Source organism: Prunus mume, linkage group LG6 (genome assembly GCF_029339155.1).
Source record: "Prunus mume cultivar Tortuosa linkage group LG6, ASM2933915v1, whole genome shotgun sequence".
Lineage (NCBI taxonomy): Eukaryota > Viridiplantae > Streptophyta > Magnoliopsida > Rosales > Rosaceae > Prunus > Prunus mume.
In genome coordinates this window covers 14,569,511-14,587,482 of record NC_142703.1, presented here as the reverse complement: position 1 = coordinate 14,587,482, position 17,972 = coordinate 14,569,511, and the positions used below count along the sequence as shown (strand labels likewise).

Below are 17,972 nucleotides of genomic sequence, written 5' to 3'. Positions count from 1 at the left end.
TTTTGATTAACTTTTTGGTTCTTGTACTTCTTTTTTGCTAAAAGAAGATTAAAGAAATAAGGAAAAAGTGATAATAGGAGGATGAAATAGGGGAGGGGGAGAGAGAGAGAGACAACAATGAAACAACGGACTTTACTTAAATCAATTGGTAGACGGAGTTGAGTAACAAACAATTCACGAACATTCATAGAAACTATGGTCAAGGAAACCCAGGGACTTGGCTCTATCTACTTTAAAGACCTGAACCTATTAAACATCTAAGAAGTTCAGGACTGGAACCATATGCCAATTTTCTTTTGGCTTGATGGAACCATACCATTTGCCTTAGGCTACAACGACAATGCAATTTTGTAAATGGAGATAACCATCAAAAATCAGAACCAAACTCTATCCAAAAATGATCAAGCCATGATGCAGGAAGAGTTGGACAAAGCAAGATTAGCTGAGCTTGATCACTTCCATATTCAAAAGCGAGTGACCTAGTGAGCTTACGACAAGACAGAAGGGTCGAAATTATGAGCCTTGGTTAATGAAACATAGTCTAGAAGATCATCCTTCGACATTTCAACAGCATTGACAGTGTGTTCTTCCCTTCCATGCAGACTGCCATATACATCAGAAAAGCTTTGCAAAAGTAGTCCTCAGGCTATCCCAAGCTGACTGCCGCTGAGTTACTAACTCGTTCGCTGCCCGTGCCATTCCCTCCATGGCAGACGCTTGTGCTAAGTCTGAGACTAATCCATCTCTCACAGTAGTAACTTGTGTATCAATGGTATCCAAAACCTCATGAGTCTTCTCCCTATCACTCTCAGCCGTGGCTAAACTAGCTTCCAAATTCTTTATTTCGGACTCCAACTCTTTGATCATGGCCTTAAGGTTGGCAACTTTCTCATCCGTGGCAAGAATTTCTTTCTTCACCTCAGCATACTTTGAAGCTTGCTGCAGGAGCACAAACTTTTTCTGAGTAATTGAGGCTGATAGGTTTGACGCCACCTTCAACTTATGTTGAGCTTGGAGGAAAGCAGAGGTTTCCTCTGAAAGATTAACCCCGAATGATGAAAGGTCCTTCAACTCTGATGGGCATGGGTATGCTAGAAATATGGCTGAGTACGCGAGAAACTCCTTTTGCACTTGATGATCAGATAAAGCTTCTAACCCACGATCAAAGATCTTCTGGAGTCCCTCCTTGGCCAATGCAAGCTCATGCTCATCGTGCCAAACCAACGACTGCACATCTGCTGGACGAAAGTCAAAACTAGGAACTGGCTCAGATATAAGATCAGCAACAGCAACCATCAGCGCATCCATGTTCTCTAGCTTGGATGAGGAGGATAGATCCTAAACATGCGAAAGTATGTGAGTGATTGGAATGTGGACAATAAAAAGAACAGAAGCAAAGAAGCTCACCTTGGAGGCATTGGAGGGTGAAAGAAGGGATCCCAATTGTGGGATCACTTGAGCATCTAAAAATGCTTCACAGCGAAAACACCAAATTCTTTGATCTCTGTTTCAAAATGTAAGCAAAAACCCCAAGAGATATTCGTAACAATCACTCTAGAAAAGTAAAGAAAATGAAAGATTTAAGGTTACAATTTGTAGAAAGCACTGGTAATGGTACCTGCAGCTGGCAGCAAGACAATGCTTTGTCTGCCCATAGTGCTCAACGAAGTGCATGTTCACATATCGACTACAGAAGACGTCCTTGCAGGACAAACAAACCCAACTCTCCTTGAGGTCCTGGCATCTAGTATATCAAAATCGGTCCACATATTAGAAATACAAGTTATGGTTCAAGATTCATACACTCAGGGTTTGATAGTGTAAAAGTGGTAGATGCCAGAAGAACTTTGAAATCTTCTTTCATTGAAGTTGTCTTTCTAGTTGATGGCTCTTGCCCTTTGGGGAGATATATATTATATGTGAAACTAAGGTCATCTAGATAGTAAATTGTTACAAAAAGAAAGCTAATTATTCAAAATAGGGTTGAGTTTATTTTCCTTTTCTATTTCAACTAGGCAATCACTTGGGTCTTGGGTCTAGCAGATAATTAAAGTTCATTCAACATGCACACTTTTCTACTCCATTTGTGTATCTTTGTTTTCCCAGACGCCGAACAATCAATCATTCCCAACTCCCAAGCAAAGCAACCAAAAACAATTCAGAGTCTAAAGCAACCATTTGAAGAAGTAACACGAACCTCTTGCATGGAGTATCAGATTTGGGAATGCGGGTGAGATCAGAGGACAGAAGAGCCAGGTGATCGCACCATGTCCTTTGCCTTCACCAAACAAACCATTTAGATTTAGTCATAAGCTTTCAGAAAAAGCAACTAGTTACTAAGCGCAGATAGATTACCTTAGGAGAAGAAGAGCCAGAGCCAGCTTTCTCTGCCATTGAGAAGTTGCTGCTTTGCGTCTTTGGATTTCTAAACCGCTGTTTATGTATGTCACTTGGATACACCAATCAAACTAAAAGCTGAATCGCCTTTTTTTCGTGACTTTGAGGTCCTCCTCTCCTTTACTGCTCTCTTCTCTTTATGAAACTTCTAGGCTAAGGCATCTGATATTTCATAATTTCACATGATTTTATATCCTTTTTACTTAGTTTTGTGAATTAATTTGACTAAAGATGTTGATTTTAGTTATTTTTTTTAGCTTATGAGTCAAGAAAGGTATAAATTTGTCTAATATTCTCATAATAGAGTTTGACATGATTCCAATTAGAGATGGAAGATAGCACCTTGACGGTTGTCCATGAATATTTTCATAATTTTTGAAGACAGTTAGGGCTCGTTTGATACACCATATTAGACTCTAGATATGAGTTCATGTCAGTTGTTTGGTGTCAACTTATATTATTTAATTACCTAACTATTTTAAACAGGTTAGGCTTTTAATACTCTCCTTACCTGACTAACTAATGCACCCTGGTTTTTATAATACACGCTTAATTAAACGGCTAAGGAAAAAGAATACCCACGTTCACGTGAAAATTCATATTTTCATCTTCTTCTCTCTAGGGTTCTTTTCTACTAACTTCTCCATAGGTTATTCTCTTCACTCTTCTACATGTTTATTCCTCCAACCATAGTCAAATTTTGGCATTTTGGCCAGAAATGCTTCTCCAATCTTATACACGACCATGTTTGGTATGCCTCACTAGACTGATCTGGGTTAAATAGTACTCGAAACCCTTGTTTGGTAAGAGATTTAGACTAACTTAAATGAGACTGTATAGTCCAATAGTGTAAAAAGGCATCACTCGTCTTCTAATACAGTGAGCCTGAAATGTGGTTTGCTAAATAGCACACTTGCAAAATAGAACACGTGAGTTTGACGCCTCTCTTTAAAAAATATCATAATTTTATTTGTTTTCTTTTAATTATTGTTTTAGATCTTTGAATGGATTTTTTTTTTTTTTTTTTTGCAACATTTATTTTTTTAGATAAAAATCCTTAATTAAATTTAAATATTACAATAATTATTTTGATATTGCATTGGAAAATCAAACTATATTAATTTACAAATGTTTGATATTTTTTTGATATTGAAACAAGTTTAATAATTCATGACGTGATGTTTTCTTTATAGCAAGCAATTTTACATTGTCAAATTATATTTTTCAGTTTGAAGTTAAAAGTCAAATATACAAACATTATACATATATATATATGTATATTTTAATTATTGTTTTACTTGATCCTTGAAAAACCTAGAATTATATAGAGTGAGCTTAGCTCCTTTAACAATGTTTCGACCAACTAAGATTAATCTTGAGAAGCCAAAAAAAAATTATCATAATTTTATTCTTCATAAAAAAACACAATTTTATTTGTTTTCTTTTTATTATTGTTTTAAATCTTTTTTTGTTGCCAGATATTGTTATAAATCTTTTAATTGGGTTTTTTTTTAGGGAGTTTCACTAAAACACCCAAAATGGAGGTTGAAATTATAAAAAAACCCAACACCCAAAACACTTTATAAACACACCCAAAACCCATCATTACACACTTAAAACCCATTTATAAACACACCCAAAAAGTTGACTTTGGAGTTGATTTTGGGTGTGTTTCTATGTTTAAATAGTGCTTGGGTTTTTATAAATCATGCTAAGTTGGGTTTTTATAAATTTGTATTTTTTTTAAGCATTTATTTATCTTTCAGGTCAAAACACCCAATTAAATTTAAATATTATAAGAATTATTTTTAGTCTGACACAACACCAAATATAGGTCTTCATTATTTTTATAATTCAGCTTCTTAGTTTGACACATTACCAAACGTAGATCATTACTTAATCCAGCTTAATCCAAGTTAATCCGAGAGTCCTAGAATATAGTCCTCCATGACAGTCCATAATGCCAAACAACCCCAAACATGCTAAATTACCAATCCAGGCAAAAACTCAAGTGGAATACCAATTCATTTATTGTCTAGAATTCTTGTGGGGCCAAGTCCAAGCCAGCTCACAGCCATGTGAAGGAATAGAAGAGGTGGGCCAATGATGTGAGCCACGTGAAGGAAAGCCAAGGGACACGTTTCGCTTGCTGGTAATGAGTCGTAGCCATCCAACAGCTGCTGTTCAAATTGGTTTGATTTCAATTTTTTTGTTCTTCAAACATATTGGCTAGTAGATCAACGATTGAGATTAAAACTTGGACGGATTAATGGAAAAAAAATGATCCAACGACTGAGATTAAAATCTAACAGTTAAAATAAATAAATAAAATATTATAAATAAGATTTAACCCCAAAACACATTTTCACTAAAACACCCAAAATGGGAGTTGAAATTATAAAAAAACCCAAGTACTATTTAAACATATAAACACACCCAAAACCCATCATTACACACACTCAAAACCCATTTATAAACACACCCAAAAAGTTGACTTTGGGGTTGATTTTGGGTGTGTTTCTATGTTTAAATAGTGCTTGGGTTTTTTTATAAATACATGTGTAGGATTGGGTTTATTTATAAATTTGTAAATCTATAAATATACATCAATTTGTTAATAACTTTATTTTTAAGTAAAATTATAATATATTTTGGAATTTATATTTTTTTTTAAGGTTAAATGTTCAAAAAAATTAAATCACAAATGTTTAAACAAAAAATATATATTAATTATAACAACCTGATCCTAAATTAATATTTAATTATTAATTTATTCTAATAAAAGATCATTATGCCCTTAGAATATTTTATAGGGTTAAAAGTTGACTTTTTGACCGGAAAGGAATTTGGGAATTTCAATTGAGCTGTTGCGTAGAGCGACGAAACGAGTCCGTAGAGGCGTGTGGCCTCCAATCCGAGTTGTATTGAGGAGATACGATTAAAATACGTTGCGAGGCAAAATAGTAATTTGCCATGTCGATTTCAAAACCTCTTTCTCTGTCTCCCGAGATAGATTCCCTGTTTTCTTCTCGATTGCCTCCTTCTTCCCCGCCACCGCCACACCCCACCATCACTCTTGGACCGGTCCGAAAGGACCGCGTCAACTCCCAACCCACCCGGATCGTTTCGCCACCACCGTAGGAAATAGCTTGGATTCGCACTTTGACAAGAAATTTGCAGTATTCTCTCTCCTCGGTTGTCCTTTTGATGATAAATGTATGAAATCTCATCTACTCTTCGAGTTATAGCTGCTGTTGGGTAGGAATTGGTTGATTCTGCATGTAGGAGAACGATTTTAGGAACTATGTTTTTGCTTGATTTCTGGTTGAGATTCCGGACATTTTTCGAGGTAGGTCCTAGAACAAAAGTGGTTCGAAATAGGGTGTTACACTTAGGTAGGAGTCTTGAGCCATGATGAGATTTTCAAGTGTTATCGCTTTGGGCACCACGTGCTACCGGAGCATTTGGCAGCTCGTGGGCATTGTAGCAAAGGGGCATTGTGTCCGAATGCGATTCCCGAGTTGTCACGAGAGCGTAGGCATGCTCAGATTCCAGTTTGGATACCATTTAAAGCCTCGAACGGATCTCGCTTATTGTGCGATTTCCAGGTTCGATACTTTTGAACCATTAGATCATAGTTAATTTAATATATGTTGATCTAGGTAATTCTAGGATCGTATAGGATAAGACGGATCGTAAAATGGAGTCTCGGATACTCGAAACGCCAACCCTAGGGCTAGATTTGCAGTAACTGTCCGATCGTGCGATCGTGATTAATCCGATTGTCCGATTGAGACCAAACTCCCAGGACATGTGTCCTAGGTATATTGGAACCTTTAGGACTCCCGCTTTTGGGATAGGAGGTCGTGGCCTCGCAGTTGACCAAGTATAGGCGATTTGACCCCTGCTTAACCGTGAGTTTTACGAGGCGATTATACCCTTTGAGAAGTAATAAAATGACCATGTAAACGAGTCATGGTTGAGAATGAGTTATCTAAGTCATGTTACGGATTGAATAGATAGTTATTTATAAATTGCTAAATTGTGGCATGTATATATATTAAGTATAGTTGAGAATCAATTTATCAGAGAGTTGGTACAAAGGTCGAGAAATGGATTGGGTAATAAAGGGAAAAAGTTTGGGATATGGTTTTTCAAACCTACCACAAGGGTACCTCATAGTTGCTTCGAAACAGTGTCATTTATAAATAATGTCCACGTGGTTCGGGAACTCTGAACCGTGGTGCGAGGAATGCGGAGACCTGCGAGGATTGCGGCCCGAATAGAAGTGGTATCTCTGAGGCCTTCGAGGATTGCGGCTCGAGTAGACTTGGTGTCATTGGGGCCTGCGAGGATGGAGTTGACGGTATTAATAGAATTGACAAATCAGGAATGGGGATACTCCTAGGTGGAGAGAATTTTAGTTCTGAAATATTCTTAAACTAAAATAAAAGGAGTTCAGTGTATAGTATATTTATATTCCGTATATGATTGATACGAGTATTTGGAAGAACTAAGTGTGGCTTGATCCCTTATTAAGGGTACGTAGGCACCTAGAGATTATATGTGCAGCCGCGAGCTTAAGTAGTATAAAGGTAGACAATTAAATTATTATGGAATCTAACATTGTTATGGGGATGTTCTAAGAAGTGGAATTGAATGTTGTTAGCAGAATGGTATAATTCGATACATGATGGCAATTGGATTATATATAAATATACATGCTTATTTTATGGGTGGAAATTTTTGGGAAATGTTCAATTTATGGGGGAGACTGTCAATTTTCAAGTCGAGCTTGAAATTCTTTGGATTTGTGTTAGAAGGGCAATTTGGTCATTTGTGTCCGGCACCGCCAGGTGTCGAACATGCACAAGGTTCAGCTCGAAATCCAAAGTGAAATTTGGGTTGGGTCCTGTCATTAACGGATAAAAAATTAGAGTTTAATTATTCTTAAATAATTTAATGAAATTGCATCCCAAAATATAAGTATGTATAGTTTGAGAAAAAACAGTTTGAGTCTTGACAATACATGAATAGTTGTATTTTAGATGGTGAAATTTTGAGTTTAGCCTCAACAAAGTTGGAGATTGTCTAAAGTAATAAATAATCCAAAATAAAATATTTGGGATTTATTTACAGACCCAAAGAATATTAATAAAAAGAACTTAGGATTCAAATGGGCCTGGATTTCAATCAATTTATCTTGAATGTAATTTTTTGGGTCAATTTGTCAAGTTCTTTTGAGTACAGCATACTCGAGAAAGATTCAAACTTGAGAGCATGCCCTTAACTGGAATTTTTTTTTGCATCTTATATGTATATGGAATATAATAGGGTTAAGAGATAGATGAGGTACATATGACAGATTGAAACCCGAAGTAGGACCATTTGTTAAGGTATATCATATATACAATTAGAAAACTATCCTCAACTCATTCAACTACAACACATTGAATAATACCAAATAGTTCAGAGGACTTGATAAATACGATCCATGATTATCCAAATTAGCCATTGAACTGTACTATTATGTCATTTGGATAACAGACATTTGCAGAACTTATGCCTCGGTATAGAGTACAGTAGATCATGAATGATGCTTAGTATCAAGTTCTGCGGAATATGCTACCTACCAATCGAATGGTATGACCGTATGAATGTCTCTTTAAAGAACCTCATCTGATAAGAAAAACTCCAACGTGTACTGTGATTTATTTTATCACCCCCAGTTATAAACTCTCAGTGTGCTTATTTTCCATACCGGCTATTAAACCGTCCGGAATGATGGGGCCTCTCCAAATTTCAGTATGTAGGCAGTTTCATACACACCCCGCAATTGTGGGATTACTGAGCATCTAAACATGCATCACAGGAGAAACACCAAACTGATAGATCACTGATTGAAATAAGAAAGTGAGAAAAACAAATTTGGAAACAATCACTGTAGAACAATAAACAACAAACGACTTCAAGATGGAAAAATTTGTGGAAAGCATTGATAATTGTACCTGTAGCTGAGAGCAAGACAATGCTTTGTCTGCTGATAATGCTGAACCATGTGCTTGTTCACAAAAGGGCTGCACAGGGCGTCCATACAGCAGAAACATAACCAGTTCTCATTGGGGTGATGGCATCTAATTTATGAGGCACTCAGACTCAGATCAACGTAAAACGGGAACAGAATCAGAAGGAGCAACCTTTGGATTCTCTTTACTATAACAATCTGAAGATTCTATTCAATGTGAGAGAAAGCCTTTTGAATCTCTTATCGTCGATGAAAGGAACAAGTTTACTTTCATTTCCTATTGCAACTTACATGCAAGCAACAACCGGTAAAAAACCAAGTGTGCTATGAGTTTATTTAAGTAATGACATGGTCTTGGCTTCATGTAGATGAATTAAAGTTTATTTACTTTGCAAATCTACAAATTAACTAGAACAACCTCATGCTGTAGAATGCGGACCCTAGTCCTCACTCAGAGGCCTGCAACAATGCTACATTGTATTTTCCTATGTTTTCCTTCTAAAGTCTTTCTGGGGAAGGGGGAGACTGTTAGGATTAGTTGAAGAATAAGGAAGTACTTAGGAAGATGCTATGCACATTGTTGGATTAGGTGGCTTTAAAGTATTTAAACAGCAGTCACTTCCTACAGTCCTATACTTTATCCCATTTGAGATGCAAACACAGATTTTCGCAGAAGGAATCATATATATTGCATGACAAAGGATATAGAAATCTTATACCAATTGTAGCAGTCACGTAAGCAACCTCAACTTATTCATATGTCTGAGAAACAGCATACAAATTAAGAAAGCAAATGCTTAATAGACAGTCATAGGTGGGAGAGGAAATTAAACCAAGAAATTAACCAGAGATTGGTTAATTAAACATATGGTGAGAAAAGATGGACCCTTTGTGATCAAGCCGAGGAATGAAGACATTCAATTTTTGGCCGGGTAAATATACAACAGAATCTCAGTGCTTACAATGAGATTGTTAAAAGCACACACCAACCAAACTTCTTTATCTTTTAACTTGGTTCAATTTACAGACCACCAGTCTTTTAAAAACTCTCAGTTCCCATAGTTGCAAAATTAAATCAGAAATACAAGTTATGGTTCACATTCAAGCAGTCAGGCTTTGATAATGTAAAAATGGTAAATGCCAGAATAACTGTGAAATCTTCTTTCATCAAAGTTGTCTTTCTAGTTGATGGCTCTAGCCCATTGGGGATATATATATGCAACTAAGGTCACCTAGAGAGTAAATTATTACAAAAAGAAAGCTACTTTTCATAATAGGGTACAGTTTCTTTTCCTTTTCTACTACAACTAGGCAATGACTTGGGTCTTGGCTCTAGCAGATAATTAAAGCTCATTTAACATACACACTTTTCTACTCCATTTCTTTTGTGTATCTTTGTTTTCCCAAATGCCAAACAACCAATCATTCTCAACTCAGAAACAAAGCAAACAGGGTTTTAAAAACAAAGCAAAACATAAAAACAACAACAACAATTCAGAGTATAAAACAACCATTGAAAAAGTAACATGAACCTCTTGCATGGAGTATCAGAGCTGGGAATGCCGGTGAGATCAGAGGTAAAAAAAAACCAGGTGAGATCAAACCATGTCTGTGCCTTCACCAAACAAACCTTTAGATTTGGTCATTCAGAAAAAGCTATATATGTTTTAGCATCAACCATTAAACTTAATCTATTTCAACTAGTTAAAGATTACCTTAGGAGAAGAGACAAAGTCAGAGCTAGCTGCCATTGCCATTGAGGAGTTGCTGTGGACTTTGAATAAAATTTACAATACAAAGTTTGCGAAGAAAAAAAAACCCGCAAGATTATAAAGTCAGTAACTGATTAGATTGCAGTTCAAAAGCAGTACCCTTATTTACAAAATCACCTCACTAGGGTACTTGATGTACAGTAAGTTACATATCCTACTTTGAACCTCAAAACCAAAGAAGGAAAGGCTATACGAAACCTCTCTGCTTTCCCAACCATAACCTATCTTCTCCAACCAAATGTAAGCAAATCCGGGGGAAGAGAAGCAGGATCGAGCTCCCAACAGTCTTTCAAAAGGTTTGGAGCCTCATCACCAGAGAGCTTCCTAGCAGGAATTTGGTGTGAAACCAACCTAACGTCATTCTTTTCTAGCCATCTAATAGCATGGGATCCAATCTCCCTCCTCTTAAATACTGTCTTGAACCCATCAACCTTCTCAAGATACCCCATACTCAAACCGTGCATCTCACTATAAGTGGTCAGAAACACAACTATGTCATAGCATCGCTTATCTTTAACAGACAGGTTGCTTCCCTCTGCATCCAAAGCTGCTTCATTATAAAGTGCCCACACGGAACCCTTCTTTGGATAAATACGATAAATTTCTCTTGCAGCCCTTTCACAATTCACGACATGAGAAAATATATTCACTGAATAAATGGGAGTCTTCCTGGCAACCTTAAACCTCCCACAAGAGACATGGAATCCCATTTTCTCCCAAGAAGCCAACCACTCATCACCATTATTTTGAAGATCCAACCAACTCATTTTCACCTCAAAAGGATTGACAGAAACAACTTCATCGATCAAACCATAATGCCTGGGCATTCCATCATCATCATCATATATCGCCCACACCTGCCCCTTCTTAAAGCTCCTCTCCTCTCTATCTTTATCAAAATCATAAAAATCAGAATCCTCCACTGCCATAATCTCCAAATCCCCACTCTTTGACAACCTGCTGCTCCTGTCTACTGCCAAACCTCTAGTCTTATCACTTCCTAAATCCTTAATCTTCTTTGAAATAGCCCGTCTCTCAACTTCAAAATTCTTACCCTTCTTCAAATCGTTATGCCTCAGCCTCTCCCTCTTATCTTCCTTCTCTCTTTCATCCTTCTTGTCTTGAAGCTTCAACTTCATCTTCATCTTCTCCTTCTGCGCCTTTTTCTTCATTTCCGACTGCATTTCCGCCAATGTCATCATGTCCTCACTGGTTTTTGCCTTCTTTGGTTTAGACCTCTCCATCACCTCTCCAACGCTACTCATTCTCCTTCTCAACCTCAAACCAAATGGTTCACCACCATTACCACCACTCACACTTTTCCCTCTCCCACCACTACCACCATTAATGTCACCACTATCACTCACTCTCCTGCCTAATCCTTCATTACTTATTATTTTCCCTTTTGATGCCAAACCGGTGGCGTTTCTTAACCTCTCACTGGTCCTAACCTTAACATTTTCACCACCACCATTCTCATCACTTTCAACCTCCAGAGCCTTAAAGCTCTTCCTACAACTTGGGCAAACCAAATTATGCCCCAAATACCTCCTCTCAAACTGGTGGAAAAGCCGGCACGTCGAACACGAAGTCCAAAAAGTCTCCCTCTCCACCACCACACTCGAACCCAAACCCCCAACACCACCCTCTTTAATCTTCTCATCCTGAATCCTTATCCTGAGCCTCATATCATACTCCTTCCTCTTAAGCTTGTCGGAAAGGAACCGAAACGCCTCGCTGACGAGTTTGAAAGCCTCTTCGGAACCAGCATGTGGGTTCTTGTCAGGGTGGAGAAGAAATGCGAGCTTCTTGTAGTTCTTCTTAATGGTGTTGGTGTGGGCAAAGGGCTCCACCTGGAGGATCTTGTACCAGTTGGGATCGGGGGTTTTGGAGGCTGTACGGAGGATCTTGAAGGAGGTGACCATGGAGGAAATGCCGTCCAGGTTTGGGCACAGCCGCTCCGCTCGTTTTGCGTATTTGAGGGCTGATTTGAAGTTGGAGTCTTTGCATTTGGCCTCAGCTACAGATTTCAGCCCCCGAGCTTCTTGCTCCTGCTCTGCTTCTTCCATATTATTTTTCTTTCTGTCTTTTAGTTTGTAGGGTTGAAGGGTCTTAACTGGTGAGCAAGCAAAATCAAAAGAGATTGAGCAAAAACAAGGCACGAACAAAGTGAGAAAGAAAGGGAGCAGCTGGAGTTTGCATACATGATATATAATATATTACTCACCTGTTCTTCGTTAACAGAGAAAACTCAGCAGCATCTTCTCCCGTTTGGATTTGTCAGAACCAAGAGTGGCTGTAAACCTCCCGGTAGTTTTTGGATTGGACAAGATTGGACTGGCTGAGACTGGACCAGGCTTCGAACCCTAGTTGTTGTTTGATGCCATACTTTCTAGGACTGCACTGTAAAATATTATATATTAAAAAAGCTATCATCTTTATCAGAATAAATAAATAAATAAACGAAATGGTGCATACTATGGAAGTGGAACCCATATCGGCGATACTAGATCTGAAGATTTTCAACGAATTGAAGTAAAAACAAACTTAAAGCAAGAATGAGAAACATGCGAAAATAAAATCGAAACCCTAAACCCAGGAAATGAAGATAACATTCATCAGGAATCTCAAAATTTAACAATAAAATCGAAAAACAAAACTTGAGAGAGAGAGAGAGAGAGATTTGAACCTTGTTTGAGCCAAACCAGAAGCCAAATACACCAGAGAAGAAAGGAGAGTAGACAGGAGACTGCGCGGACAGACCATGTTATTCTGGACTATTGGATATGCATATCCAGTCCGTGATGCACACTTAAGCCCACCAAACCGGCCCTAGATCTAAAGAAATCATTTTGCATCCTACAATACAAGTAGTCTACAACATGTACTTATATAAATTTACCAAATTATTCTTAATTCATTCACAAGTTTCAGATTTTTTTTTTTTTTTTTCTGAAACACATACAAAAAAAAGTTGGACTAGATTTGGAGTGAAGTTGATGAGATTTGGACTAAATTTTTTTTCTTAATTCATTCCCAAGTTTTTCTTGTTCCTTGTACTGTCTGCATTTTCGACAGTTGATGATACAAGCCGTCTCTAATTTGATCCAAGAGACACATACAACAAAAAATTATATAACAGCTAGTAGTTCAAAGGACTTGATAACTACAATACAATCCATGATTGTCCAAATTTGCCATTGAACTTTACTATTATGTCATTTGGATGACATACATATTCGCATAAGGAACCTCATCTGATAAGAAAAACTCCAACAAGTGTACTGCAAGTCTCTAATTAATTTGATCACCACCTCCAGTTATGAACTCTCAGTTTGCTATTAAACCGTCCGGAACGGGGGGGCCTCTCCAAATTTCAGTATGTAGGCAGTTTCATATACACCCCGCAGTTGTGGGATTACTTGAGCATCTAAATATGCATCGCAGGAGAAACACCAAACTGATAGATCACTGTTTGAAATGAAAAGAAAGTGAGAAGACAAATTTGGAAACCATCACTGTAGAACAGTAAATAAAAGATGACTTGAGGAAGGAAAATTTTGTGGAAAGCATTGATAATTATGAAAAGAATTAAGAACAGAGTAAAAGAAAGGTTGGAATTGTATATTTCATTCATACTTGTACAGTGAGAATACCACTGTTTATATACACTTGAAAAGAATAATCTGGAATAGAATTGGTTACAAAGAATATGGAGATGATGACAGGTGTAGGATGGATATATGACTAGTAAGTTCCTTCTCTTCTAGAATATTGCTGAGCTGGAGATTGTATGCATTGGATTTGCTGTGTATTTGCACCTATGATTGTGTACTCTGTTTATCAAATTATACCTGTAGCTGAGAGCAAGACAATGATTTGTCTGCTGAAAATGCTGAAGCATGTGCTTGTTCACGAAACGGCTGCACAGGATGTCCTTACAGCACAAACATAACCAGTTCTCATTCGGGTGCTGGCATCTAGTTTAAGAAAAATGTTTCCCATATTAGAAATGTAACGTATGATTCAAGACTTAGGCACTCTGACTCAAAACAACGTATAAAGAGAAGAGAATCAGAAGGAGCAAGCTTTAGATTCTCTTTCTCTATAACAATTTGAAGATTTAATTGGATGAGAAAAAATTTCAGATCCTTTTATAGTTGATGCACTTCGAATATAAATATATGAAAAACCAAAGGTTACCTAGACATTAAACTACTAGGAAAGGAAACTAGAACAACCTCATGCCGTAGAATGAGGATCTTAGTCCTCTCAGAGCCATGCTTTCAACAATGCAAGATGTCTTCTCTATGTTTTCTTTTTAAAGCTTTTCAGGGAAGTTAGATGCAATGCACATTGTTGGATTTAAACAGCAGTCACAAATGTTCCGCAGTCATGTAAAGCAACCTCAACTCATTCATTTGTTTGAAAAACAGTATACAAATTCGGAAAGCAAACGCTTAACAGACAACCATATAGCATGTGACTTCATGGGTAAAAAGACAAATGGCTGCAAATACAAACAAGAGGATGAATAAAAAATTAGAAGATGGGTTGTGACTTTTGTGAAAAGAAAAAAAAAAAATTAACCCTTTATCAAACTCTTTTGCTAGTGATAACAATCAAAGCCGGAACAAGAGATCAGAGGCTAAATTGAGAACTGGGTCAAATTGGAAAAACACAAACAAAACTGAAAAACTGAAAAAAGAAAGGTTACAGCTTTGAGAAAAAGGAACCTGTTGCAGGGAGTATCAGGGGCGGGAATGTGAGCAAGATCAGTGGACAGGGAAGGCAGGTGATCGCAGAATGTTCGGGCCTCCACCCAACCCGATTCAGCTCCAAATATCAACTCTTCTTCGTTTTCAACAAATGGGTCCTCCTGATTCGCACAATCAACAAAACCCTTTGTCACAAAAATTCAAAAGAATCAAGCTTTCGGCTTCAGCCAAGCGCAGAGATAAAAGATTACCTGAGCAGCAGAAGAAGAGCCAGCTTGGGCTGCCATGGAGGAACTGATGGTCTCTTGCTCTGAACAAATATAGAATTAGAAACTTGAAAGGTCTCTGTTTTTTTTTTGGTCAAGGGAAAGGTCTCTGTTTTCAAGCAGTGTTTTATTTACGTTTTTATTTATATACGGGTCGGGTCGGGTCGGTTGGGCCTGGGTTGGTGACCCGACTAGATAACCCACCCGTGCGTTCTTATAAGTCTAGGGTTTTGTTTTGACTCTCTCCCATTATAAATACCAAGTTTAAACCTAGCTGATCCACTTCTTCCGCACCTTGAGATTCCTCTGCGCCTGCTAGGGTTTTTGCGTCCTTCAAACCAAATCATGGGGCACTCCAACGTGTGGAACTCTCACCCTAAGAACTATGGCCCTGGATCGCGCACCTGGTACTCATTTTTCCACTTTGATTTCCGAGAAATTTCAATTCCCAGTTCATTTTCATTGGTTTCAAGTTCAACTCTGTTGTTAGTTTATTTAGATTGATTTGTATTTTGTGTGTAGTCTTTAACTTTTCTGTTTGCGAGGGTTTCTGTAATTTCTATCTGTTGTAGGAAAACAGTCCATGATATTGAACGTGTTTCTAGTCAATAATCTTTTGTCGTGGAGTTTGTCAATCTGTTCATTCTTGCGATTTTGTTGCATATTTCTGGAATTTATAAATCTCAATCTTAATTGAATTGGCCCTTTTCACATGGGTTTTTCATGCTCCCATTTGTCTGTTGATGTACCTAATTTGGTTAAATAAGCATATTCCCATTGTTATTTGAATGCTTTGATGTGTTGAAATTTTTTGAATTACATGAGGACATCTTGGTCAGATGTGTTCCATGAGTAGTTGTTGATACATTTCTCATTTGGATTTGTTACTTATTTGGGTCTGGTTTGTGTTTATAATTTTGCATCTTTGCAATATGTGTGTATATATATATATATATATATTGATTTTGCTTGTTTTGGTTTCCTTTTTACAGTCGCGTGTGTGGAAACCCTCATGGGTTGATCAGGAAGTACGGTCTCATGTGTTGCAGGCAGTGCTTCCGTAGCAATGCCAAGGAAATTGGCTTCATTAAGGTAATGCTTTGAGAACTTTCAGCCACTGACTCTGTGCTAATTCCCATCACCGAATCATTTTCACATTGTAATTGACTTTCTTTTTGGCTGCAGTACCGTTAAGTAGCAGACCTTCAACGTCCCAGGACTTGAAGTTTTGGCCCAAGAATCGTCAGAGTAGTTGTTTCTGAGTTGTCATGAACTCCAAGAAGATATTTTTGTTTTAACTGATTTGCTGTTGAACTTGAATTGGTGGTCAGACTATGAATATTGTGTTAATGAATTAAAGTTTGATTTATGTTCTCTTTTGTTGTGGCTGTTCTGTTCTTGTTCATTTCCTATGGAATTTAGCTCATTTTTGCTTGCTCAGTATTCGGTGATATCCAAATACTTTTGTTGAACACTATCTAATATCGAACAAAGAAAAGTGAACTTTGAAAGTAAATGGCACTGATCTTCCACATTGTTCTTCCGATTTTCTTGTTTAGGGTTTCATTGATTGCTATGTGCCAGTTCTTGCCGTGTGCATTAGGTTGTAGTTATGGCGCACACCGGAGTTATCGAACCAGATCATAATCTTAAGTTGATGTCTGCTTCTTGTTCCATTTAGTCGCTTGTCCAGTTGCCTCTACCAAAATTAATTAGTTTATCAGTACTGTCATGACTTTTGTAGAACAGTGTGGAACACCAGTGCCAGTAAGCCTATTGCTTTCGAATTATGCCTGCTTGAATTTTGCAAAAATCGCCTTGTGCTTTGTTGAAGTGGAGATGAATTGAACCAAGTTAAAAAAACTGAAATGTTTTGAAAGACTGATGGTCTGTAAATGGAACCAAGTTAAGAGATAAAGAAGCTTGGTTGGCGTGTACTTTTAACAATCGCATCGTAAGCACTGCGGTCATGTTGTATATTTTAGAAGTTCAGAATTCATGTTATGCTAATTTGATTATAAATGCTCATGGTATGTTAAAATCCAACTACATCTAGTTAGGGCTCTTTTCTTAATACAAGTGATACTGAAGAAAGAGAAATTAGACCACAAGATTTCGAGTAGGGTGATAAATATTTAACCACTTCAGTTATAAGCTCTAGACTGTCAGAGTCGTTTTCAAAGAACAGTTCACTGGATATTTGAAATTTAGATGGTTCAGAACTTCCCCTTCTCCTCCTCTCTATGTTCCGATGATGCTTGGCAGTTTCAAAAATCTATGGACTTTCGAAGTGGGGCAGCATTACATCAATAATAGAACCAATCGAACATGGCTGTCCTATGCCATACATTCAAGCCAATACCTCCAAGTTACCAATAATTTATGACGTTAGTTCATGTTGAGTAGGTCTTGGAAAATCATGGTGGTCACCCATTTTGGTTACATCACAAAACTTTTGTATCTCTGATGCCACCGACTCTACAATCCCTGTGCAAGTTCAGTGCTTGCGTTTTCTTGTCTCAAGGACAAAAATTAACAAACTTATATTACCTTTCTAAGCCAAACCACAATGCTTTTTCTAAGCCAAACCACAATGCTTTTTTTTTTTTATCTTTCTGTATTTTGCTAATCAGTGAAGCTTCTAGTTCATTCTTAAGAACACTTTCCTGTTTTTTATTCTTGTTCAACAGTAACTGGAATATCGTAGTGTGGTATTACTAATCGGAACATCATTATATGGGTGGAAGACGGGTTTATCTTATAAGATAAGATATGCCCATGTTAAAACATGAAT

General features: G+C 37.4%; 4 protein-coding genes and 1 pseudogene across 9 annotated transcripts; 1 reads left to right on the top strand and 4 right to left on the bottom strand.

Annotated features, from left to right (window-relative positions):
- Positions 1-118: 118 nt before the first annotated feature.
- Positions 119-3,575, bottom strand: LOC103335203 (uncharacterized). The gene is made up of 4 exons (XM_089053899.1): positions 2,198-3,575; positions 1,619-1,744; positions 1,408-1,504; positions 119-1,338 (listed from the first exon to the last, which is right to left on the bottom strand). Exons 2-4 carry the CDS (start codon positions 1,672-1,674, stop codon positions 616-618), a joined length of 876 nt encoding a protein of 291 aa, XP_088910025.1. The 5' UTR covers positions 1,675-1,744; positions 2,198-3,575; the 3' UTR covers positions 119-615.
- A 4,201-nt stretch (positions 3,576-7,776) lies between these two features.
- On the bottom strand, positions 7,777-10,173 carry LOC148916213 (uncharacterized; annotated as a pseudogene). The gene is made up of 4 exons (XR_016128127.1): positions 10,138-10,173; positions 9,955-10,037; positions 8,406-8,531; positions 7,777-8,293 (listed from the first exon to the last, which is right to left on the bottom strand). The product of XR_016128127.1 is annotated as an uncharacterized LOC148916213 (transcript).
- A 76-nt stretch (positions 10,174-10,249) lies between these two features.
- Positions 10,250-13,043, bottom strand: LOC103335205 (DNAJ heat shock N-terminal domain-containing protein). 4 transcript variants are annotated; one of them, XM_008238213.3, is made up of 3 exons: positions 12,884-13,043; positions 12,422-12,592; positions 10,250-12,310 (listed from the first exon to the last, which is right to left on the bottom strand). In XM_008238213.3, the coding sequence occupies exon 3, from the start codon at positions 12,261-12,263 to the stop codon at positions 10,416-10,418; it is 1,848 nt and encodes a 615-aa protein (XP_008236435.1). In that variant the 5' UTR covers positions 12,264-12,310; positions 12,422-12,592; positions 12,884-13,043; the 3' UTR covers positions 10,250-10,415. The 4 variants fall into 4 exon arrangements, with proteins under 4 accessions (XP_008236435.1, XP_008236437.1, XP_008236438.1 ...); XM_008238215.2 differs by having other exon boundaries at positions 12,422-12,597; positions 12,884-13,042; XM_008238216.2 differs by lacking the exon at positions 12,884-13,043 and adding an exon at positions 12,673-12,862 and having other exon boundaries at positions 12,422-12,597.
- A 270-nt stretch (positions 13,044-13,313) lies between these two features.
- LOC103335206 (histone deacetylase-like protein) lies at positions 13,314-15,311 on the bottom strand. 2 transcript variants are annotated; one of them, XM_008238218.2, is made up of 4 exons: positions 15,164-15,311; positions 14,931-15,073; positions 14,049-14,174; positions 13,314-13,665 (listed from the first exon to the last, which is right to left on the bottom strand). In XM_008238218.2, exons 1-4 carry the CDS (start codon positions 15,197-15,199, stop codon positions 13,536-13,538), a joined length of 435 nt encoding a protein of 144 aa, XP_008236440.1. In that variant the 5' UTR covers positions 15,200-15,311; the 3' UTR covers positions 13,314-13,535. The 2 variants fall into 2 exon arrangements, with proteins under 2 accessions (XP_008236440.1, XP_088910028.1); XM_089053902.1 differs by having other exon boundaries at positions 13,545-13,685.
- Positions 15,312-15,423: 112 nt separating this feature from the next.
- Positions 15,424-16,551, top strand: LOC103335207 (small ribosomal subunit protein uS14z/uS14y/uS14x). The gene is made up of 3 exons (XM_008238219.2): positions 15,424-15,585; positions 16,171-16,270; positions 16,364-16,551. The coding sequence occupies exons 1-3, from the start codon at positions 15,524-15,526 to the stop codon at positions 16,370-16,372; spliced, it is 171 nt and encodes a 56-aa protein (XP_008236441.1). The 5' UTR covers positions 15,424-15,523; the 3' UTR covers positions 16,373-16,551.
- Positions 16,552-17,972: the final 1,421 nt, after the last annotated feature.